This window comes from Chelon labrosus, assembly GCF_963514085.1.
Source record: "Chelon labrosus genome assembly, chromosome: 13".
Taxonomy (NCBI): Eukaryota; Metazoa; Chordata; class Actinopteri; order Mugiliformes; family Mugilidae; genus Chelon; species Chelon labrosus.
The window spans coordinates 5294675-5318708 of record NC_140346.1 but is presented as its reverse complement, the minus strand read 5'-3'; the positions used below and the strand labels follow the sequence as shown (position 1 = coordinate 5318708).

Genomic DNA, 24034 nt, shown 5'->3' with positions numbered 1-24034 from the left:
TGTATTAAAGCTTGGTTCAGAAATACAATGGAACAGGGGGCAAATTAACAAGACTGTTTCTTTAAAATTGACAGTTTTTTTGTTTGTATTTTCTAAATTGTAATATTTTCTCTGAAGGGTTAATGGGACTAAAGCTGTATAGATGTGTTATCGGGGATTTAAAAAAAATAGTTAACTGATTTGTCACGGAACTGACGTACATGGCCAAATTTGATTTCATTAGAATAGGGAATCTATTTACTCTGTAAAGCCGGAAAGAGTAGGAACACATTGAATTAGTATTATTCTTGGTTAAATTAAAAAGACTAATCGTTTTTACACACAGGGGCAGAGCCAGTGTCCTTCCAGAGCTCCCTGGATGCTTCCGGATTGGGAAGGCTCTGAGCTGTTTCCGCCGCCATTGCGGATTTTGGACAGAAGATCAGCCATAGCCACTGCTATCCATCGATGCAGTGCAGAAAGCATACTCAGAAGGCGGTCATATTTAACATTTTGACTGATATCAGCTTTGGGAAACACGACTAACTACGCCCAATATAGGCTTTTTTTTTCGCGCTATCGTTTTCACTGACTGGCTCCGACCTACACGTACAGTGAGGAGGTCGTAGCTAGCGCGGTGCTACTGCCGAGCTAGCTAGCTGCACAGCTAGAATTTCAGGACTCCGGAGAAGCTCAAGGAAAACATCATGGCTCAGATCCTACCTATCCGCTTCCAGGAGCACCTGCAGGTATGTGGACAAACCTGGCAGCTACACAAACCCCCAGTATCCTCAATATTTGCTGAATTGCCCGCTTAATATTCGTTTGACAGCTTGCGAGCTAAGCTAACGTTAAACGTCAATACCCGCAGCAAATGAATGACCTCCCATCCCCCGTTTAGCCAGCAGCTAAGAACTAGCTTTTCAAGCTAGCACCTTTCATTCATTGCACTAATGCTGTTGCACAGCCGACTCAGTGTTTGCTGTCAACGACGAACAACAGGATAATTTAGTTCACATTAACACTTTGCCGACCTTCAAGAGTTATTTGTTGCTTTGTAACAGACGTATGCACGGCTACAGTTGGGTTAGCTAGTAGCTATTGCTTTAGCTTGTTAACCGTTACCGTTAGTGTGTCGTGAGGGATGCTGGAGTCAACGTCATTAATCGTAGCTATGCAAGGCATTTAAACCGTTGACCTGGATATCGTCATATATCATCACAGGGTTGATGCAACCGCTTTCTTATTGTCATACGGACCCTCGGATGATCATGTGTCAAGCGATGCTGTAAAACTAACCAGTTAGTAGCTGTTAAACCACGGTCAGCTGCGGTCTGACTGGATCCTGTGCCATTTCACGTCACACAGAATGATTATGTCACGACAGGCCGTGTTTTTTTTTAACAGTCGAAGGGAGATTGAGGTTATTCTGTAGGATTTTCTCACTCAAATGTAACCCCATCCTCATCCCGTTGTCTCAGGTAAATCAGGTGATCCGCCCATTCTACCGAAAATAGTCCCTCCTCGGGCATATTCATATTCACACTGGAAAGGATCAGCGCAAACTCAATCAGGTTTAAGCTTAGCTTGTGCCTCCCAGCTTCTAAATATATTGGATTGTTAGGTGTGTCTGGCACTCTCACTAACATCTTAAAGATGGAACCCTGTGGGGGAATTGTTTTCATATTGTGCACCTTGAATGACCTTTGCAAAGGGACAATGGGCACCCAGCTCCCAATTCATCAAGTACTCCTATCTAAACTAAAGCACTCTTAGTAGCCGTAATATTTAATTCTAACCTTTCTAAATCAGTTTCAACAAAACTCAACATTATAAATTTCAGCTGGAGTTGGAGTTCAGAGCCTATTTATTCCACAGCATTAGCTTTAGATATTTGTACCTCATAATTTTTAAACTGTTTGTTATATAGTCTTCCATAAAAGCTAAAATGATTGCTTGTCATGAACATGAAGCTTGTTATCCTAGTTAGAATTTGTTTAACGTATTTCAAGGGAGAAGATTGGATCATGGTGCTGGAGTTGTTTTGTTGGTAATTTGGCGGTCGCTTTCATTATTGCTGTTTCAGAATAGCTAATAAAATAACTAATGGTAACAGCCTTGCATCTGTTCTATAATTCCTCATTCGTTTTTGTAGTAAACCACGGGCTGCCAGTATAACATATCTTGCATTCATATGTCAGCTCCAGAACCTGGGGATCAACCCAGCCAACATTGGATTCAGCACCCTAACCATGGAGTCGGACAAGTTTATCTGCATAAGGGAGAAAGTGGGTGAGCAGGCCCAGGTTGTCATCATCGATATGGCGGATCCCAACAACCCCATCCGCCGTCCCATCTCAGCCGACAGCGCCATCATGAACCCTGCGAGCAAAGTTATTGCCCTCAAAGGTAAGCTCCAGCTAAAATTCATCTAGCACTATTACAACATAGCCAGTGTGCTAGGTATCTCAAAGCACATGGACTAAAAAGTAATCAGTTACAGCCTCAATTGGTCAAGTACTTTGATACGATGCTTTTCTAAGACACTGGACCATTTGTGTAAATTTCGTTTGTGTTGTCAGTCAGTTATGTAGCTGTCACAGTCTGCTTTTCATTTTGATGTTCATATGTAGACCACCGCATTTCTGTTTGTCAAAAACAACAAGTAACTAAAGTATAGTGTAACACATCTGAATGTACAACACAGTGATATTTTAAGACAACTAGCAGTAATAGCAGTACTAGTAAAATGTCATGCTGTCATGAATGCTTTGTCTATTTTGCTTGTTTTTGCTCTTTTTTCATTTCTTACGGCTTTCTTATGTTTGCAGACGGTGAGTTGAATTTTACATATCATGAGTTGTCAAAGTGATCCTGTATGCACTGTCTTGAAATGTCTGCACAGTACTGAAAGTAGCTTTAATGAATGCTTGAACTTGAAGTGATAACACAAGCAGAGCAGTGCAAAAATAAGATTGTAGCTTAAAGGAGTGTGTCTTTATTTTTTTTTATTTTTTCCGTGTTTGTGTGTTTGTCCCATTTGCTACACTGTGCATATATTTTATATTACAGCCGGCCATTTTCTGAAACGTACTGGATGTCAGATTTATTAATGTCTTTGTTTTTCATTAATATCAGTACAGTATGAACAAAATTAACACTTAAGTGGCTTAAAACAAGCTTCAGATACATAATAAAGTACAAAAAAAACAAAAACATCCTGCTTGCATGTCATATTCTCTAAGTAATGTTATTGTTGTGTGGTAGTTATAGACCATGTGTCTTTGTTGGTAATGTAGTTGAATGAATGCATTTACATGGTGTTTTAAAAATCTGGGAAATTGACTCACGAATGGCAAAACTGAAGGCACCCACATAACCTAATACACATCTGATCCAGAGTGAATAACAAACACCAACGACTAACAAGCCCTGGAGTATTTAGAACGTCAGGTGAATATTCAGAAATTTTAGGTGCCTTAGAAAATGGTTGGTAGTAATATATAGTATATGTGTATGTAGTAAAAGGGCTAAAACATACAGAAAAAGGATACGGTTCTTTAAACAATGGGGAAAGCTGCAAGCAGTGACATTTAGGTCAGTCTTGAATGAATGGTAAGGTTGTTATGTCTTATGGCCATGTTCCTATGATGTGAGCCTTATCGTCATAAGAATTGTGTGTCACTGACTTGTGATGATATAGTTGAATATCTGAATATTTATATAGACAATATCAACTAGAAGAAATCAATATATTTATATTGAGTTGAAGATGATACATTTCTACATTTTTATATCTAGTTTCGGGCCACAAATGACAGAGTTGTAATATTACTTACACTCCTGTTAGGTCGGCCAGGTTAGGCCATTCTGTTAGGTACACTAGTTAAAACAAATGTACTCCAATATAACAGTGCTGCACTAACTGTTATCTTCATGAAGGTTATGGTGTTCAGCAATTGTTTAGAATAACAGAGGCCAGTTGATTCAAATATGTTCCCACATTGGAGGCTGTGGGTTATAGTACTATTGAATTATATTGTATTGACACACATTATACATAAATAACTAATTCAATCGAGTTTAACAACACCACATGATAATGTAATTGAATTAATGCCTTTCCTACATAGTTTCATCATAAACTGAACATTATAACAGTCATAAAGGGGGATCTAGTGCAGGACTCTTATATTGGATTGCATTCATTTTCACTAATGTACCAAATGAATTGGCAAATGAGTGAAGGTTACATACTTGATGCCCAAGTTTTTATTTGAAGAATCTGAATATGTTTCTCCTTGGTGCCGCCAGTGGAACTATTAAAGATAATCGAAAAAATGGAAAAGCCAAATGCGCAATTACAGATATTTATTAAATGAAAGTAAAACATAATGTATTAAAAATACAGAAAGCCGAATAATTGTTCAATTATTGGATGCAACAAAATTCTTGTTATATTTGCAACAACAGCTGCAGTGTCCAGCTTTTGAGAATGACATTGATTAGGGATCAACGTGTGACGCCAGGCTCGTAGATAAAATAAACATGATCATGATTGTGCATGTATGATCTTGACCCTTCAGTCTCAGGAGAGTGCAGACATTTGCATTTATTGAGGGTACTTTCCCCCTTTTGGCAGGTGTTAAACGTGTTAAATATTGGACTGTATTCCAGTCCAATTTTACACATTTTTAACGTTTAAATTACATATTACTCTACATTAAATACTGTAACAGGGTCTTCTGTCATTCACATTATAACAGAGGATTCATGTAAGTAGCTTTTAAAATGTGTCCTTTAGTATGTGTTGAATAATTTATGTTTAAGAGAAACTGATTAAAAAAAAAAGGTAATTATTAATACTGATTTACTGTATTTAAAAAAAATTATAGATATTGACTTCACAACCTCTCATATTTTACAGTGCACTATACACACAGCATTACCAAAGCAGTTCTTCATGGCTGTCACTATAGTGTCCAGTTTGGCTGAGGCTTGCTTGGGCCAGATTGAATCTACACTAAATGTCTGGGCCCAATGAAACGGAGTGTGTTTCCTCCAATAAACAGAATGGATGTGATTGCATCCGTCCAGCATCATCATCACATCTGTTTGTGTGCTTTGTAGTCTTCTTTTGCTAATCTGCATTCAGACCCAGCCCAAATTCCAACATCCGTCATTTTAGGATTAAATTTCAACGTGAATTGCCATAACAGAGCCATAACAACTTGTGTAGAGTTTCATTTCTCTATTTGATGGTGGGGGTGGAGGGCTCCACACATGCCATAAAAGTCTCATTTTGACTGGCACAGGGCACCATGCCATGTTTCTCTGCAGATGTCAGTATTGATTTATTGATTTATAGATGATTTATTTAGTTGAAACGATGAGTAGGGAGTTGAAACATTGTAGCGAAAGCACATGGAAAGTCTGTGATGATAAAGTTCAGAAACCTACACGCGGTAGTAATGGTAGCAATATCTTAAACTCCAGCACTGCATTAAGAAGTGCAACTGGTTGCACTGATGCAGGCTTGCTGTATAAATACCACAAAATTGTATCCAAAAACGCTGATTTGACTAACAGATTCATGACTCAGAAGTTTATTGAATCTTGGATTGTAAAACTCTGGAAAGCAATCTCAGTGACGGTTATTTTTATATCTGTTGCAATGATTGCACAGTCAACAATACTGTTGACATTGAAAAATGAATCTACCTGGACTCTGCACTCACACATACTGTATATAGCCAAAGCAGTCACTTTGCCTATGGTATTGCTTTGCTACAGTGATGAGCCATGTTTGGCTGTTTTGTTGTCCTCCTTCCCTGTGTTACCTTAGTGGCTACGTTTACATGGGCAATGTTTATCCAACCAGATTAAATAGGATGATCCGTTAAGAGATATGTGTTTACACGACCAGAAGATAGTTTCTTGGAACTTTGGTTGGCACGTTTTGCCACTTTGTGCAAATCGGTTCTGCCTACCGTGGAGAATCAAATCTGCTGGAAATATAATACAACAAGAACAAATTTATTGACAACTATGACTTTGTTCAATTCTTCAACGAGACATAGACCTGAATTTTCAACGGCGGCGTTTACAACAACTCTGGCTTTGTTCATCCTTTTAAACATACGCACTAGTTGTTTCAGTCCCTCCCAAAAACTTGTCACATCACCTGATGTTTAGCCCACATGGGACAAGAATGCAGAACGAATGCGTTTATTAAAACCACAGAGAACCGAGCAGATCTAGTTTTTGCTGCCAGTATTTTCCTATTCATCGGATTATTAAAGGTTTACTCCATCCCACTCTATCTGATTGACAATACCTTCTGATGGGGCCGTTCTGTTCCTATTAAGGTGGTTACATGAGGCATTTTGTTCTGATTTGACTATTAATCTATTTATTAGCTGAATACTAGCGCCCATGTAAACGTAGCCAGTGATGTCATTGAAATGAAGGAGCGTGCTGTAATTTTTGATGCAGTGCTAATGTTAGTTTCTCAATTTGAAATTCCATTTTACAGATAACTTAGTATTTTCTGCTCACATTATCACAAGAAGTTTAGTTTGCTTATTCAGCCACAACTGGATGTGTTTCACCTCTGCAGGTTTATTGCATTAGCTGAACCTAACTGAATGCAGATCCACTGTTTTAAGTGGTTGCCCTTTTGTTGGTCTTGCCTTTTGTTTTGACACTGGTATTGGCTCTATGGTCTGTCAGTGTTACTCAAACAAAACATTTCCCTGGCAAATGGAAAAGGTTATACCCCAGCCATATGTCTGCTCCTAAAGTCTGTGTGGGTTGTGTGCCATGGCTTAAATCACTAGGCTGATTGTTTATTTTGAGACTCTTTTTAGAGTGAGGGCGTTGGCCTGTGTCAGAGAACGTTAACCTTGGCTGTTCATATTTTCAGCGGCAAAGACCCTGCAGATCTTTAACATTGAGATGAAGAGCAAGATGAAGGCTCACACGATGACAGATGACGTGACCTTCTGGAAGTGGATCTCCCTCAACACTGTTGCCCTGGTCACAGACAACGCAGTCTACCATTGGAGCATGGAGGGTGACTCTCAGCCAATCAAAGTCTTCGACCGTCACTCTAGCCTGGCAGGCTGCCAGATCATCAACTACCGCACTGATGCCAAGCAGAAGTGGTTGCTGCTTATTGGAATTTCAGCACAGGTGAATTAGCAGTGTGTTTGAAAGCTGCTTCAGCCTGATTAGTGTTCACTGTGACAAAATATATTTACCGAAAGAGTAATATTGACTCACTTTTAGCATAGAGCTGTTCTACTGCAAAAATAGCAGTTGAAAATATGTCTTCTTAATCACCAGTAGAACATTTTTATGATCAATTACTTGTACATAGTTTCATTAACCGTAAGGTGTAATACAGAAACGTGTGGTGGGCAACTGTGTGCAATAAAACATTGAACTTAAGTAGTTGTGTTATGCTGATAGCAGAGGTGTTAAAGAAAAAAAAATCTCAATATGACAATGAAACGCAGAATGTTTTGGCCTTCGTTCTAACCTGAGGGTTTTTTCTCATGTTCAGCAAAATCGTGTCGTCGGAGCCATGCAGTTGTACTCCGTGGACAGAAAGGTGTCTCAGCCTATTGAGGGCCATGCCGCCGGCTTTGCACAGTTCAAGATGGAGGGCAACACAGAGGAGTCAACTCTGTTCTGCTTCGCTGTGCGAGGACAGGCAGGAGGAAAAGTAAGATTTGCTGGAACTGCAACATTTTAAAACTCCCCAGAGATCCTCTTAGCCTCACTTTATCTTCTTCTGTCTTATTGTCTTTTTGCTTTAGCTCCATATCATTGAAGTGGGGACTCCACCAACAGGGAACCAGCCATTTCCAAAGAAAGCTGTGGATGTTTTCTTTCCTCCAGAAGCACAAAATGACTTTCCTGTAGCCATGCAGGTAAAGAACCTATGTATGAGGAGATATCTAGAGCCTGTAACAACTCCTTTTAACTCTGTTTTTTTTGGTCAATATCTCTAGTGGTTCACACTATGTTATCTCTGCTTATAATATTCTTTGTCGAGGAGTTTTATCTAAAACGAAAAATGACTTTGCTGTTGACAGGTTTTATTTAGGTGCTGTTACAAATATTTAACTGGTACTTCTCAACAGTATTGTTTAATTGTTTACTGATTATTCACCCTTTGTTGGCCTTCTGATGGGTCTGGTGACCAAACCCCAGAGGAATCATAAGCAGGAGTTCCAATGCTAAGTCTACAGATTTTTAACGTTTTCAATAGGAATGGGCCCCCACATAGCTATTGGGTTTGTCTAATCTAGCAACAGTAACGCGAAGATGGGACTTGACAAAGGGTAGGAACCCTTTGGTTTCTGGTCAGCAGAGCAATCAGAAAGCCAACAGAGTCAATTGCAACTTTTGAACAAGCCATTCTTAAGTGCCACTTACTGTGGCATATCAGACTATAGCAGTATTTACATGGCTCTTATTATTTCTGTCTGAAGAGCATTTTAGAAATGAGCTTTTTGCTTATCTCTTACATTTCATAATCAAAAGTATCTTTCTGTGCGTTTAGATCAGTTCCAAGCAAGATGTAGTCTTTCTCATCACCAAATATGGCTACATCCACCTGTATGACCTGGAGACTGGAACTTGCATCTACATGAACAGGATCAGCGGGGAGACCATTTTTGTCACTGCCCCCCATGAGCCAACTGCTGGTATCATTGGAGTCAACAGGAAAGGACAGGTAACCTAATGGCACTAATGTAATGTAGCAGAGTGAAATTTGTGTGTAATTCATCTTGACGTATCAAAGCAGGAACCTCATGTTAAACATGAAATTGAATAGTACACTGACGTTGGACACAGGCCCATACACAGATACAAAGCTATAGCGTGGGGTATTAGTTTGAACTGAGTGCCAGTGCCAGACTCTTGTCTAATGTTCGTCTGTTCTTGCCGGCAATTGTTGGTGATTCACCTTCCCTCTGGTGTGTCAGCCCTTTTGTATAGCCGCGTAGGTCCTTGAGTGTGACCTTGACTGTGGAAATCTCTGTGAAAATATCAGGCTGTGGCAGCATCTTTGGTGTCAGGCAACATGTGACAATCACAGCAGGAGGCCTAAGCTTGGCCAGACAGACTACACTATCTAATCCTGTTATTGCTCTTGGCCCTCACCTGCAGGTGTGCCAGGCACAGCTCAGTGCACACTCAAATTTAACACTACACGACACCATGAGGTAATCCTTGCATGTAATTTAGGAACAAGACAAGTACAGATCTTAACATGTAATTCACTTAAATCTATTTTTAAACTTGGTCTCAAATCTAATTTCAGTGTCAGTTACATGTTCAGTGTAGTAGTATATGTGGTGTCCAGTGCAAGAAGAATAATTGTTGGTGTTATGGATACAAAATTATTCATTCTGGATGTTTATATTATTTCATATCTTGGCCACTTTAAATTCTGGATTCTGATTGGTTGGAAGGTAGTGTTGAACAGTTTATAAAGAATTAATTGAAACGCAGAATCAACACATTAATAACGCGTTTTTAGACAATGGCAATGAATGCACGTGTCTTCTGTTATTATAACCGCGTCCCAAACCACAGGAATGTGCCTGAAGTGCTATGTATCAAGCATACAGCTGAGAGCAGAGTTATTGGCACCGCAGTGTCTGAGATAAGTAATAAAAACTTGGGACCAGGTACATTTAAAACAGATTTTTAAAAAGTGCAATTAATTTGTGTTGATCGCGAATTAACTATGCAAATCGTGATTAATTGCAATTAAACATTTTAATCTGTTGACATCCCTAACTGAAACCACAATCTAGCTAAGTCAATTTCTTAATGAACGTAAAATGGGTCAGAAAATACTGTACATTCTAATTGAAGTTTAGTTACAGAGACGCCCCAGGATACAAATCATATTGTCCAGATGTAATGGAACATGCTTGCGTTGTACAGGCCATAGCAAAAAAAAAAAATAATATATATATAATAACAAATCCCGTCATTCTTATGTTTTTCCCATTCACACTGTCAAAATAATCACAACAACCCCACTGGAAGGCTAACTTGGACACTCTTGGAGTTATGGCTAGAAGTATTAAACTGTAGGTAAAAACAGCAACAGCTGAGTCTCAGCTAAAAAGCATAAGTAGGTTTCTCAGTTTTAACCATGCGAATGCCATTTTTATTGTAGTGAATATAGAAGCCCAGTCACCTAATTGTAGGAAGAAGGAAGACGATTTTTTTTTTTTTTTTAAATAGCCTGATGATGTGGACACTACACTGTTTCCCCTTAAGGGATAAAACAATTTGATATCCTCTGTTGTATACATATAATAACCCATTTTGCTCTTCCAGGTGTTGTCAGTGTGCGTTGAGGAGGAAAACATCATTCCCTACATCACCAATGTACTCCAGAACCCAGACCTGGCTCTCCGCATGGCCGTACGCAACAACCTTGCAGGGGCTGAGGAGCTGTTTGCCCGCAAGTTCAACACACTCTTTGCAGCAGGGAATTACTCAGAAGCTGCCAAGGTGGCAGCCAATGCACCCAAGGTACTGCCAGTGTGCCACCGTGCACTCAGACTGTTAAGACTAAGCAGATTTTTGTCGCTTAACATAACAATAAACTCCAAAGGGTATATGTTGAAAATGCTTAGGTTTGCCAACCAAAATAGTTTAAAAGCATTGGGATACAAACGTCACTAAAAGAAATTTTTAAAACCACCCATTTCATTTTTTCAGGGTATCCTGCGGACCCCAGACACCATCCGAAGGTTCCAGAGTGTTCCAGCTCAACCTGGCCAGACGTCTCCTTTGCTCCAGTACTTTGGCATCTTGCTGGACCAGGGCCAGCTTAATAAGTTTGAGTCTCTGGAGCTGTGCAGGCCTGTCCTCCAGCAGGGCCGCAAGCAGCTGCTGGAGAAATGGCTGAAAGAGGACAAGGTATGTCCACTGGTTGGTTTTCATAACATTTAGAAAAACAGAGTTTGTCTTGCCTGGTGGAGCATTTTTCTAAATTTGAAAGGCAGTAATGCCTTCATCCTTTTCGGTGCTTTCCTTTTGTTGAAACATATAATCAGTGCTGATATTTATGTGTTAGTGCTAGTTTGGCTTGAAAAGGTTTTGTGATTCATTCCTGGATCCTAAATTGATTTGTCTTGGACTTATCTGAATTTACAGCTGGAGTGTTCTGAGGAGCTTGGAGACTTGGTGAAGTCTGTAGATCCGACTCTTGCCCTCAGTGTCTACCTCAGAGCCAACGTCCCCAATAAGGTCATTCAGTGCTTTGCAGAGACTGGCCAGTTCCAGAAGATTGTCCTCTATGCCAAGAAGGTTTGTGATGACAGATTTTGTGACTGTGCATTTATGTTTTATTTAGAAAATTTGGAGTGAGTGTTGGCTGTAAGCAGTTTTCCACTGTTGTCAAAATTTAATTCTATTATTGATAGACTACACCTCATATGAAGGACTGTTAAAATGAAAGACCTCTCATCCCTTCAGGTGGGCTACACTCCAGACTGGATCTTTTTGCTGAGGAACGTAATGCGGATCAGTCCAGAGCAGGGCCTTCAGTTCTCCCAGATGCTGGTTCAGGATGAAGAGCCACTTGCTGACATTACACAGGTAAAAAAACACTTCTTATTTGCACCACTTGTAGTCGTGGTACTCTAAAGTTTAGAAAAGTGAACATAAGATTGCAAATTCCGAAGTATTCTACAATGGCTGCTGCTCTACAGTGAATAATTTAAACACAAACCACATCCGTCTTTTTTTTCCTATATTTCTTTCTCCAGATTGTTGATGTGTTCATGGAGTACAACCTGATCCAGCAGTGCACATCCTTCCTACTAGACGCCCTGAAGAACAACAGACCAATGGAAGGACCACTGCAGACACGTCTGCTGGAAATGAATTTGGTCCATGCACCACAGGTACATAAACATCTGTGTTTCTCATTTTAACCCACATTAAAGTGATAACACTAAACCTTTAGCTGGCTTTCTTCATTTCTTTATTTATTTCTTTATTTTTTGTTTTTACCAAACATTTCATCCTAAAACGTCTTGTTAACAAAGCTTCACACTGTTTGAAATGTTTTACTCCCTGTGTCATGTCTTGCAGGTTGCAGATGCCATCCTTGGCAATCAGATGTTCACCCACTATGATCGTGCTCATGTAGCACAGCTGTGTGAGAAGGCTGGTCTCCTGCAGAGGGCACTGGAGCACTATACTGACCTGTATGACATTAAACGTGCTGTGGTGCACACACACCTTCTCAACCCAGAGGTACAATACATATCTTGTAACGATAGTGACAAAATACAATTGTAATGTAAGTTGTCCAGTATGGTCTAATGTGTTCTGATGTTTTGGTTCGTGATGCCCATTGTAAAAATTTTTTATACGTATTTGTCCTTGCAGTGGCTGGTGAATTTCTTTGGCTCCCTCTCTGTGGAGGACTCTCTTGAATGTCTGAGGGCCATGTTGTCTGCCAACATCCGTCAGAACCTGCAGATCTGTGTTCAGGTCGCTTCCAAGTACCATGAACAGCTTAGCACTCAGTCCCTCACTGAACTTTTTGAGTCATTCAAGAGCTTCGAGGGTATGTTTGGAATATACCAAGTTCTAATCAGTCTTTTCTGTTTCATTTGAGAATACAGCAAGTCTTAAAAGATGATTTCTGTTAGTTGTTCTCCTTATTTTGACCTTTTTGTCTTTTAGGTTTGTTCTATTTCTTGGGCTCAATTGTGAACTTCAGCCAGGATCCAGAGGTTCACTTCAAATACATCCAGGCTGCCTGCAAAACAGGCCAAATCAAAGAGGTGGAGAGAATCTGCAGAGAAAGTAATTGCTACGACCCTGAACGTGTGAAGAATTTCCTCAAGGTCAGAAATGTACAGTGCTGAATAAATGGTTATCTTTTTATTTAGTGTGAAATTTAGCCACTAATGTTTTCAATATTTTTTCTTTCAACAGGAAGCCAAGCTTACTGACCAGCTGCCTTTAATCATTGTTTGTGACCGCTTTGATTTTGTCCACGATCTGGTCCTGTACCTGTACCGTAACAGCCTGCAGAAATATATTGAGATCTACGTGCAAAAGGTACAATACTACACCCAGAAGAGTATAGAATCAATAATATAATAGAAATTACACATTCTTTTTAGTCTGTGGTTTATTGAATCATAAACCTTGATTGACTGGAAAGTGTCTTGGAGATTGTTTAGTTTGTTCCCTTTCCTCCATCCATCTTGACATTTTTACTGTCTCACTGCTCAAGTAGACACTTGGCTGACTCCTTACTCAAGATTAACAGTGGTTGAATGGAAGCATGTCATAATTTCATGATCGTTCATTCCAGGTGAACCCAAGCCGCCTGCCGGTAGTCATTGGAGGGTTACTTGATGTGGACTGTGCTGAGGACGTGATTAAGAACCTGATCATGGTGGTGAGAGGACAGTTTTCCACAGATGAACTGGTTGCTGAAGTGGAGAAACGAAATCGGTAAGAACGACATAACTAAACTGCTAAGCAACAGTGGAATGATTTATGCCATTTTTGAACCTCAAACCACAGTGTGATAACTTGTTTTGTTTCTAGTGTCTTGAGTCAGCAAAGGGTATCTTCTCCAAACACTCCTTATGTCTCTTTCTCCAGACTGAAGTTGTTGCTGCCTTGGTTGGAGGCCCGTATTCACGAAGGTTGTGAGGAGCCTGCAACTCACAACGCTCTGGCTAAGATCTACATCGACAGCAACAACAACCCAGAGCGCTTCCTGAGGGAGAATCCCTTCTATGACAGCCGTGTGGTGGGCAAGTACTGTGAGAAGAGAGACCCCCACCTGGCCTGTGTGGCTTACGAAAGAGGACAGTGTGACCAGGAACTAATTCATGTGAGTTTAAACTGACACCATGACCTCTTTTTGACCACAAACCCAGTGACACAGTCATTTGTAATGTAATAAAGTGTCGTCTCCTATGTTATCATTTAGGTATGCAATGAGAACTCACTCTTCAAGAGCCTCTCCCGGTACCTTGTTCGTCGCAAGAACCCTGAGTTGTGGGCAAGTGTGCTGCTGGAGACCAACAACTACAGGCGACCACTCATTGATCAGGTACTTTAATCATGCCACATGAGCTCTACCAAAATTATAGACTTCATTTTCACTAAACTCTAAACTGTAATTTAGTTGATATTTTTTTCATACATCAAGTGTGTTGTCCCTCTCTGCTGCAGGTTGTGCAAACAGCCTTATCAGAGACTCAGGATCCAGAGGAGGTGTCTGTTACAGTCAAGGCCTTCATGACCGCCGACCTTCCCAATGAGCTCATTGAGCTTCTGGAAAAGATTGTGCTGGACAATTCTGTCTTTAGCGAGCACAGGTAAGAAGCGCTTACATCTTCATCCCCAATGTTGTTGCCATCTCCTTTATATTATACATGTCTTATCATAGCAATAAGAGCCCTGTTAAATATGTTATATTTTATGTATAATTTTTTTTTTTTTAATCATTTCAAAGTTGGCCATAAGTCATTCAACTGCTCAGAGTTATTGATTCACTGATAAACTGCTTTTATTTTATAAGACAATGAACTGAAAGCATCCTGTCATTGCAGAAACCTCCAGAATCTGCTCATTCTGACGGCCATTAAAGCTGATCGGACACGGGTCATGGAGTACATTAACCGTCTGGACAACTACGACGCCCCAGACATTGCGAACATTGCCATCAGCAATGAGCTGTTTGAGGAGGCCTTTGCTATTTTTCGAAAATTTGATGTCAACACTTCTGCTGTGCAGGTGTGTGGCTTCTTTCTTGTGTTTTAAATGTGTATGCAGTATAAAATGTTTTTAAATGTGTTGTTTTGGTCTTGAGCCTTAATTATAATTAGGACTCTGTTATTATTTTCTCTTGTCCAGGTTCTGATTGAACACATTGGCAACTTAGACAGAGCTTATGAATTTGCCGAACGCTGCAATGAGCCACCGGTGTGGAGTCAGCTGGCAAAGGCTCAGCTTCAGAAGGGCCTGGTGAAAGAAGCCATCGACTCTTACATCAAGGCTGATGACCCCTCTGCTTACATGGAGGTGGGACAAGCTGCAGCCCAAAGCGGTAAGATGATACATCACTTTATTTGTTGCTTAGATGTAAAGAACGTAATTAGTATTTTACTTAATGAATTCAGCTTAATGGTGTTTTGGTTGATTGGTGTGTTCAAGACTGATGGGAGTTAGTTGTTGTGTGCAGGAAACTGGGAGGACCTGGTGAAGTTTCTGCAGATGGCCCGTAAGAAGGCCCGCGAGTCGTACGTTGAAACAGAGTTGATCTTTGCCCTGGCCAAGACTAACCGCCTGGCAGAGCTGGAAGAGTTCATCAACGGACCCAATAACGCTCACATTCAGCAGGTACATCCCAGGAAGCACATAGACGTGCAGCCGACACTCGCATACACACTGGTTACCATGTCATTCTCCTCCTTCTGTTTACAGTTGATACATAGCTGTTCTTTTTCTGTTCATCTTCCCTCAGGTGGGCGATCGTTGCTATGACGACAAGATGTACGAGGCAGCCAAACTGCTTTACAACAACGTGTCCAACTTTGGCCGTCTGGCCTCCACTCTGGTGCACCTGGGAGAATACCAGGCAGCCGTGGATGGAGCCCGCAAGGCTAACAGCACCCGCACCTGGAAGGAGGTGAGGAATGACCTGTTTGATGGAGTCATTACTGACATCTAAATGTTTTTTAACATATGAAGAGTTAATCGATTCAGACTACTTTTCTACATCTCTTCTTCTCTGTCTGATGCCAGGCTATCCACTAGTAAAGAAAAAATCCAGAAATGGTGTCCATTCACCTGTAGTCGTTGATCTGTTTGATCCTCTGCTCTCTTCCAGGTGTGTTTCGCTTGTGTAGATGGGAAGGAGTTCCGTCTTGCCCAAATGTGTGGCCTGCATATTGTCGTCCACGCTGATGAACTAGAGGAGCTAATCAACTACTATCAGGTACATATGGTAACTGGGGCCGGTGCAAAACAAACTTAATTAGAATTTTGAGACACTACAGAACACTGCCAGGAATCAAGCATATAAATAAGAATTAATGCCAGGTGTTCTTTTTGTTGTATGTTGAAGGGTCTTTTTTTTGTTTAATTGTGTCTTGTATACCCATGGTGACTGGGCATTTTTAAATGTATAACACACAATCGATCATATATCACATAATGCACAGAACAGTTCAGTTGCACGTTGCACATCTGGCACCTAAATAATAAAATTCCCCTTTATGCCAGTGAATCTTAAGTATATGCAAATACATGCAAAGTGTTGTTGGTACTGATTTAAAAGCTCCAACCATTCCACATCCTATTTTCTCTCCTCTTAAATGAAGGTTGGTAAAGATTTTGGTCAGTGTCATTAAGTCTGCCTGTATCCTTCAGGACCGTGGTTACTTTGAGGAGCTGATCACCATGCTGGAGGCTGCCCTGGGCCTGGAGCGTGCTCACATGGGTATGTTCACAGAGCTGGCTATTCTCTACTCCAAATTCAAACCTCAGAAGATGAGGGAACACCTGGAGCTCTTCTGGTCCCGCGTTAACATTCCAAAGGTAGGAGACAGATTTATTATCAACTTTGAAGTGAGTCTGTGTGACAACTGTTAAATTTGAACCAGTCATACAGAGCTCTCTCTACACAGACCGTAAAACATAGGTTTGTGAACTAATCTGTGTTTGTGTGGGTCAGGTTCTCAGGGCAGCCGAGCAGGCCCACCTCTGGGCAGAGCTTGTATTCCTCTATGACAAGTACGAGGAGTATGACAATGCCATCATCACCATGATGAACCACCCAGCTGATGCCTGGAAGGAGGGCCAGTTCAAAGACATTGTTACCAAGGTAAAAAAAAAGAAAAAGAAAAGAAAGAAACATCGTAACTCTGTATGTAACAGTTGTAATTCTTTCCCATTTTTGAGTTAAAAAACTTTTGTAGATACTAAGTTGAATAAATGTGGTTTCTCATTGTAGGTGGCCAATGTGGAGCTGTACTACAAGGCCATCCAATTTTATCTGGAGTTCAAACCGTTGTTACTGAACGACCTGCTCATTGTCCTCTCTCCAAGACTGGACCACACACGTGCTGTCAACTTCTTCAGCAAGGTCTCGCTTCATTATTAGTAGTAATTATGTAGCTTCAAATTAAAGTATGAATGCTACTGTGGCTCATCTGCTTTAAGTTATGAATGACAGTTTGACAATGACTCTGATGGTTTCTACACTGATGGTTCTTTGTTCAGGTCAAACAGCTCCCTCTGGTTAAACCTTACCTAAGGTCTGTCCAGAACCACAACAACAAGTCTGTCAATGAAGCGCTCAACAACCTCTTCATCATTGAGGAAGACTATGCGGTATGATGTGATGATATTTCAATACAATATGTTTTCTTAATTCTCTCCAGCGGAATAAATCATTTTCTGCCCTAACTAATTATCCCCCCTCTCTCTCTCTCTCTTGTGTAGGCTTTGCGCACTTCCATCGACGCTTATGACAACTTTGACAACATCTCACTGGCCCAGGGCCTGGAGAAGCACGAGCTGATCGAATTTAGGAGGATCGCAGCCTACCTTTTCAAGGGCAACAACCGCTGGAAACAGAGCGTTGAGCTCTGCAAGAAGGACAAGCTCTACAAGGTGCGTGGCCACTCAACTACTTTTAACCTGAAATGTAAAATGGCGTGGTCTGTGCCCTTTAGTTGGTTTTGACCTATAACCGTGCGTTCCTCTCTGCAGGATGCCATGCAGTATGCATCAGAGTCCAAAGACACTGAGCTGGCAGAGGAGCTCCTGGCCTGGTTCTTGATGGAAGACAAGAAGGAGTGTTTTGCCGCCTGCTTATTCACCTGCTACGACCTGCTGCGGCCCGATGTGGTGCTGGAGACCGCCTGGCGACACAACATCATGGACTTCTCCATGCCATACTTCATCCAGGTCATGAGGGAGTATCTCAGTAAGGTGGGTAACCAGTGTGAGTGGTGTATCAGGACAAACTAGATGGCTTTGTTAGAAAGGTAAAGAGAGGTACGTTTTACAGATCTAAGGTAACTACAATAAAATAATGTCATTATTAGAATAGGAACGGGAAACATAAGCTACGTATTCACTATTGACTCTTCTCCTGCTGTTGAGACTTGTGAAATAGTATTTGCAAACTTTTACCATCTATCCTGTACTGATGTGTGGAGACCAACATGTCAGTCAGAGGGGTGGATCACAGGAAGAGACCTTAAAATGCTCAGGATTCCATGACCTAAAAAAAGCAGTGGCAGCTACGAAAACTTCTTTGCAAATACTATTTGACAATACGACGGCTTCACACGGTCCCTCCTCTGTCAAAAACAAAGCCCCTCAGTACTGCCAGTTCTTTCCTCCATTCATGCTCATCTTCCTACGCTTCTGTCGGCCATCACCGGTGTTTTCCTTTTCATTTGGGTTTCCATCCATTTGAGCTACTTTTCCATACAAATGTGTTACAGAGGAGATTCACATCTGCTGTGTCGCTCATCATGCCATTTGTCTCTGTTACATGGCGGATGATACAACCCACCCGTTGTTTGAGTGAAGATTTTAGTTCATTTGTTTGCTGAGCTTGGACCGCAGCATCAATTTAATTTTTAATTTAAAATCCAATAAGCTGTTGGTTGCACAACATTATTGTAAAATGAGGAATCATTAGTATAGTATGACAATATATCATTTGAAGTATCTGCATTACATATTTATCAGTGTATATTATTTAGTTTACAGTAACCCCCATTAGTCAGCATCAGGATTTTAGTTTTTACACCAGTGGAAGAAACCAAAATCTCAAGTCTGCATTTGTATCAAAAGTGGCATTAATTACCCGCATCATTTTAGGATTTTTGTGTTTCTTCTTTAAGTGACAAGTCCTCTGTTTTGCTCTTTTCTCTCTGTCAAAATTCTATTTTGGGAGACTCCCATTTGTTTTTTCCTCCTTAAGTTGCCTCTCTGAATTTCCTTTCCAGGTTGATGCGATAAAGGAAAAGGTGAAAGTCGAATCCATTTTCTAATCATTCTTTTTGACCCCTCTCCCCTGTCCTGTAGCCTGTAGTTTGGAGGAGTAAACTTAGCAGAAGCTGCATGTCCCCCTCTCTCCCCTCTCTGTGTCACTCTGCTGCTTCTGACTGTACATTCCACATCTCCACTAGACCACCCACCAACAACCCATGTGAAACCAGAGCGGGGCTCTTCTTAACCATCTCTCCGGGCCCTGCTTGGTTTGCTGGTGTCAGTGCCTCGGAAACAAGTAATTGAAGCACACAACTCTTAGCAAGAGGAGGCGTGAAAAGCCTTTTGGCAGGTTTTGCCATAAGCCACTAAGCATTGTGTAAACATGGCTTCTAAAATTTAATATGCTATGATTCTTTTTTTATACATCTTGGAGCTTAACTCCTGGCACTTAAATGCAGGGAAAATCTGCTAATGAGGTCACTTGCTAATTTGTCTTTTTACAAGCCTCTTTTAAACCTGCATTAACAGATTTTTACTCAAGATCAGCTGATAACACCTTCGACATTTTAATCGGTGGTGGTTAGTGAACCACAGTAAACCACAACCACGTAAATGCCCATGGATCTGAGGGTAACGGCAGAGTTTCTCGACACTTCTCTGTGGGTTTGCCACTATGAGAATGTGCAACTTTGCCACTTAGGCCAGCATACCAATCATCTGTCCTTAGCTGTGGGAGAAGAGTGCCGCTCTGGGGTCAGGTCCTTTTCTCAAAGACATGTAGATGAATTCTAATATAAAACTCTCTTGTAACACCGCTCAGCTGCAGTCTACTGCTAGCCATTTTCCTGACTTTATTGATCACAGCATCAGGAAGTTTTCACCTCGTAGATATAGTGACGGTTTATTGAGGTGGGTTAAGACAAAGAGAATGAATGATTATTAATAATATATTTCTATCAGGTGAAGGTGAGGACATTTTGATTTCTGTATGTGTTTGGTCAGTGGTGCGCTAGCAAAGACTGCAGCTAAGTGTAAGACCTAATTACAGTAACAGAGGAGCCACTTTATTATGAAGAAGTGACTATTCTTTCAGAGACCTTTCTGTTCTCCCTCTCAGTGTCTGTCTGTACTGCTCAGTTTATCTCAATTCTATAGAAGAGCACAGGTGATAAAAACCACAAACATTAGGAACAAGCATTTTGAGATGGCTGTGTTTTTATTAAAGAGTGTATTATTTCCTGTTGTATAGCAACAAACAGCAAGTGCATGAGGGCAAGTAATATGTAGTTGACATATGTTCTTTGGGGATATAATTCATGTAGAACGACAAGCATGCACTCCCCCCTTCCCCCGGTAGCATCAGCAGCACTCAGGCCAGGCTAGGAGACATCGTGGTTGGCTGTGCCTGCTTCTGGAAATCTTGAACTGGCTGTACAAAAGCATCCCCTCCACCCTCGCTCACACTCCCTCCACTACGGCTCTCTGCTTCTGCCTTTCTTTCTCGTGCACCTTTCAAGAAGAAAATAACTAAACTGCCGCTTCAGCATGTCTCTCTCAACCCTTCTCAAACGAAACAACAAGCCTGTCTTTTCTTGAAACAGCCTGCTTTACTAGATTGACTGGTGTAGTAGTGAACTAGATGGTATGTAGAGAACTGAACCCAAAAGCCACCGTAAGAGGTGATCCTTTAGCACTGTTTTAAACTCCCTTGACACTGCAAAGGGTAATATCTGAAGCTTTTTGCCTGCTCCTTCTATCTTTTGTCCTTTTCCTGTCGTTGTCTTTTCTCTGAGCTGCTTAGCAGACACTAAAGCACCAACCAAAAACCAGGAGACAGCTTTAGCAGCTTGATTCTTTAAGCTTTTACACTCAAGCAGTGACTTCATTTATGCCCATGTGTGATGACCAGCTGCTTCCCTCTCTAAACAGACACACTATAACACATCATTGGTGAATGTGACTTGTTTTGTTGTTTTCTACACACACTGTTACTGACAAACCAAATGAGACAATAGATGTTGGTGCAAGCATATTTGTTAGTATATTTGATGGTTTGAACTACAGTTAATAAGCATGTGTAATTGATAACAACCACAAATTCAACCTGTGTGATATGCTACAGGTTTGGAGACATGATTTTTATCAACTACAGATGTAGAAAATGACCTTTTCTTTCTGACAATCTTTAAACCATGTGGTTAGTGCATTACTGAATAATGAGTAGGCTAATAAAACTTGTTGGTGTGCTCATGTGTTTGTGACTAATGTTCAGAGCAATTTGGTCTTCTGCCAACTGTAAGGAGAAAGAAAATCATTTCTTTGTAAGTCTGTTGGCACTGGTGAGGGGTTGGTTCTCTACATACTCGTAGGTGTTTTGGGTGGCTGGATGGTGGGACCATTATTGCCCAGTAGCAGCTTGTCTTTGTCTCCCTCCTTAATCCCTAATTCTTTCCACAAATGCGTGGATATCTATGTAACAGATCGCTGTAGCCAGGCTTCATAGACTAGCCACCAACTCTCTAGTTGTAGTTCCTCCTTTCGGCCCATAGAGGGCCCCCAACACATTAGCGAGGCCTGCCTCCTGCAGCCTGTTTTTATTTAAATCTGGACTGTATTCGTCTTCGCCCGTCAGGAATGGTCCCATCCGTCAGCCAGTGAAATAACCCCGAGGTCAGTTTTTTTTACAAAACCTGGCGTCTCAGCCCTTGCTCTTCAAGAGCCCCACCGCCTGCTTTTTAACTGATGTCTGACACGGTGTCTGTTGTCTTGTTTTCCACAGGTGGACAAACTTGAAGCCTCTGAGTCTCTGAGGAAACAGGAGGAGCAGGCGACAGAGTCTCAACCCATTGTTTACGGTAAAAAGATGATAAGCATGTTGCTGAACACATTTAAAGGGAACCGCAAGAATAAATTTGACCATATGAATTTAGCGGGGCTGTTTCTGATGAGTTATTTTTGCCATATTTATTGCAGGCACACCCCAGCTCATGCTCACAGCAGGGCCCAACGTGGCCGTGCCTCCTCAGCAGGCCTACGGCTACGGCTACACAGCAGCACCCGGCTACAGCCAGCCACCGCAGCCCAGCTTCGGTTATGGCATGTGAACACCCCCACAGCCCCCGACCCCCACCACAAATTGACCCAACACCTTCCTTCCATCTGTCCTCCTCTCTTTGTGTTCCTCACCAGCTTCCCATGGTCTTCTACTCACAACAGGGGCCACAAGCAAGCAACAGCCCACTCTCATTTTGAGTACTATTTTTTTATTATGTTGTCCTGTTACAAGAGAACACAATTAACCGCATCGAAGGACTTTTATTTGTATTGTTTGAAAGAAATTGGACCACACGTTTGTTTTTGAACATTCCATATTTATGACTGCTTATTTAGATTATTTTGTGTTTATGTTAATGTCATGTTTTTTTTTATTGGTTTGTGCAGAAGTGGACTTGTTACAGCTCAGCAATGAACCTTTGAAGTAGGTGGAGGAGCATTGGATTTTGCACTCATGAAGAAATTAATGTAGAGAAGCTCTTACTTTTGATGTACTGAACATGTGAACAGCTTACATTGTCTTGTTTGTCTGTATAATGCATTTCATCATTGTATATTCTGAGAAAAAAAGGTTACATATAATATTGAACATATATTGCCATTTCAATGGCTATAGCTAGCAACACTAAGTAATGATAGTATATTCTGCACAGGCGTGTAGCTTTATGGAGTTTTAAATGCATACAGACGTATGTCACTGAGTGACTGAGGGTGTGTTTGTGTGTGAGTGTGACCTGAAGGTCAAAATAAGAATTTTAACCCCTCCTCCCTCCTTCAGCCTGTACTGGGCTGTTCAATCCACCGTCCTAGATATTAGCTCTCTTTCATTGGCTCCATGTATTTAGGTGACCTCTTGTGCCGTGTACAGTGCTTGTTTGAGACTGTATCTGTGTATGTGCAAGGACGGGACCACGGCTACCAAACCCCAGGCCCCTTAACCGTACCGTGTGTGTGTATTTACTCTGAACCCTCCTCGTGCTGAGGTCCGTGTATGCCAGGTGTTGTGCTGTTTCCCTCGGTCACCATTACTTTTTTTTCTCTCTCTCTCTCTCTTGCGTGTACAGTGAACATGAAGAATTGAAAACTTTTAGATGGAGACTCCCACTTATCTGTCCTCCGCCCACTCCCCTGTCCTGTTTCCTCTTTGGTTAATGCTTAGCGGCAGGAACAAACAAGGAGGCAGAAGAAGACAGGCTGGCGGAATGTTTGGTGTCCTAAAGACAGCTCTGTTTGATCCATAAACACTCCTGTAGGCTGTGTGTTTAGATGGTAATGATGAAGAAATTAGGTCTCCGTACATCCAGTTCTTTGTCAAGAATGGTATGAAACAAGAGCCTGTTATTTACCTTGATGTACTTAACTTCCTTACATGCTTTAAGCTGTGTGTGTGTAAAGTGTCATCCTAACCCTAACATTAAGTTGAATTCCTTTCTGTTGTCATGCATATTAATAATAAAGGGGTTCTGTCATTGATAAGTGGAAGAATATGACTTCACTGAAAGGGAAATACTAGCCTAAATAAAAAAACTAAAAATTGTATCCAGTCTCTTGTGAGGTCAGTGCGTGTGAGACAAAGTAGTAATGTGTCACATATACATCCTGACTGGTGTTGACCTGGCCTCCAACTTCCCTAAATCCCTTACTGATCAAGTATCTGTGGGATGATCCACAGAGGCCCCTCCCCTCAACCCATAGGACCCAAAGGCCCCCACTAACAACATTCTGTTGCCAGACACCACAGGACACCCTCAGAAGGACCATGTCCATTCTCTGACGAATCACAACTGTTTTAGAGGCACAAGAGAAACCTATACAATATTAGGAAGGTGTTAAGCCAGATTTGTGTATTTTTGCATTATTTTAACACTATAATACAATCCATTAATCAAATATGTGTAGACTAATGATCAAAACTGTATGAAAGTGCAATAGAAGTTTTATTGTTACATTCTTGTCATTTTAA

General features: G+C 41.1%; 1 protein-coding gene across 1 annotated transcript; it reads left to right on the top strand.

Moving 5' to 3' along the window:
* The first annotated feature begins 16 nt into the window (after window positions 1–16).
* On the top strand, window positions 17–23966 carry LOC311497895 (clathrin heavy chain 1-like). The gene is made up of 32 exons (XM_084558270.1): window positions 17–728; window positions 2181–2388; window positions 6905–7173; window positions 7547–7708; window positions 7803–7916; window positions 8552–8725; window positions 10351–10548; window positions 10738–10938; window positions 11176–11328; window positions 11497–11619; window positions 11790–11927; window positions 12118–12282; window positions 12418–12598; window positions 12718–12881; window positions 12973–13098; window positions 13358–13500; window positions 13654–13888; window positions 13988–14110; window positions 14233–14378; window positions 14613–14796; window positions 14917–15109; window positions 15245–15402; window positions 15527–15691; window positions 15893–16000; window positions 16435–16602; window positions 16739–16888; window positions 17018–17149; window positions 17287–17397; window positions 17509–17679; window positions 17779–18000; window positions 21797–21872; window positions 21991–23966. Exons 1-32 carry the CDS (start codon window positions 687–689, stop codon window positions 22119–22121), a joined length of 5034 nt encoding a protein of 1677 aa, XP_084414396.1. The 5' UTR covers window positions 17–686; the 3' UTR covers window positions 22122–23966.
* Window positions 23967–24034: the final 68 nt, after the last annotated feature.

Excerpts from the sequence above, each read along its gene's own strand:
- LOC311497895 (XM_084558270.1), top strand. The coding sequence starts at position 687 with ATGGCTCAGATCCTACCTATCCGCTTCCAGGAGCACCTGCAG. Across the intron at positions 12,283-12,417 it reads CACACCTTCTCAACCCAGAG|TGGCTGGTGAATTTCTTTGG; the intron begins GTACAATACATA and ends TTGTCCTTGCAG. Across the intron at positions 17,680-17,778 it reads AGAAGGACAAGCTCTACAAG|GATGCCATGCAGTATGCATC; the intron begins GTGCGTGGCCAC and ends TCCTCTCTGCAG.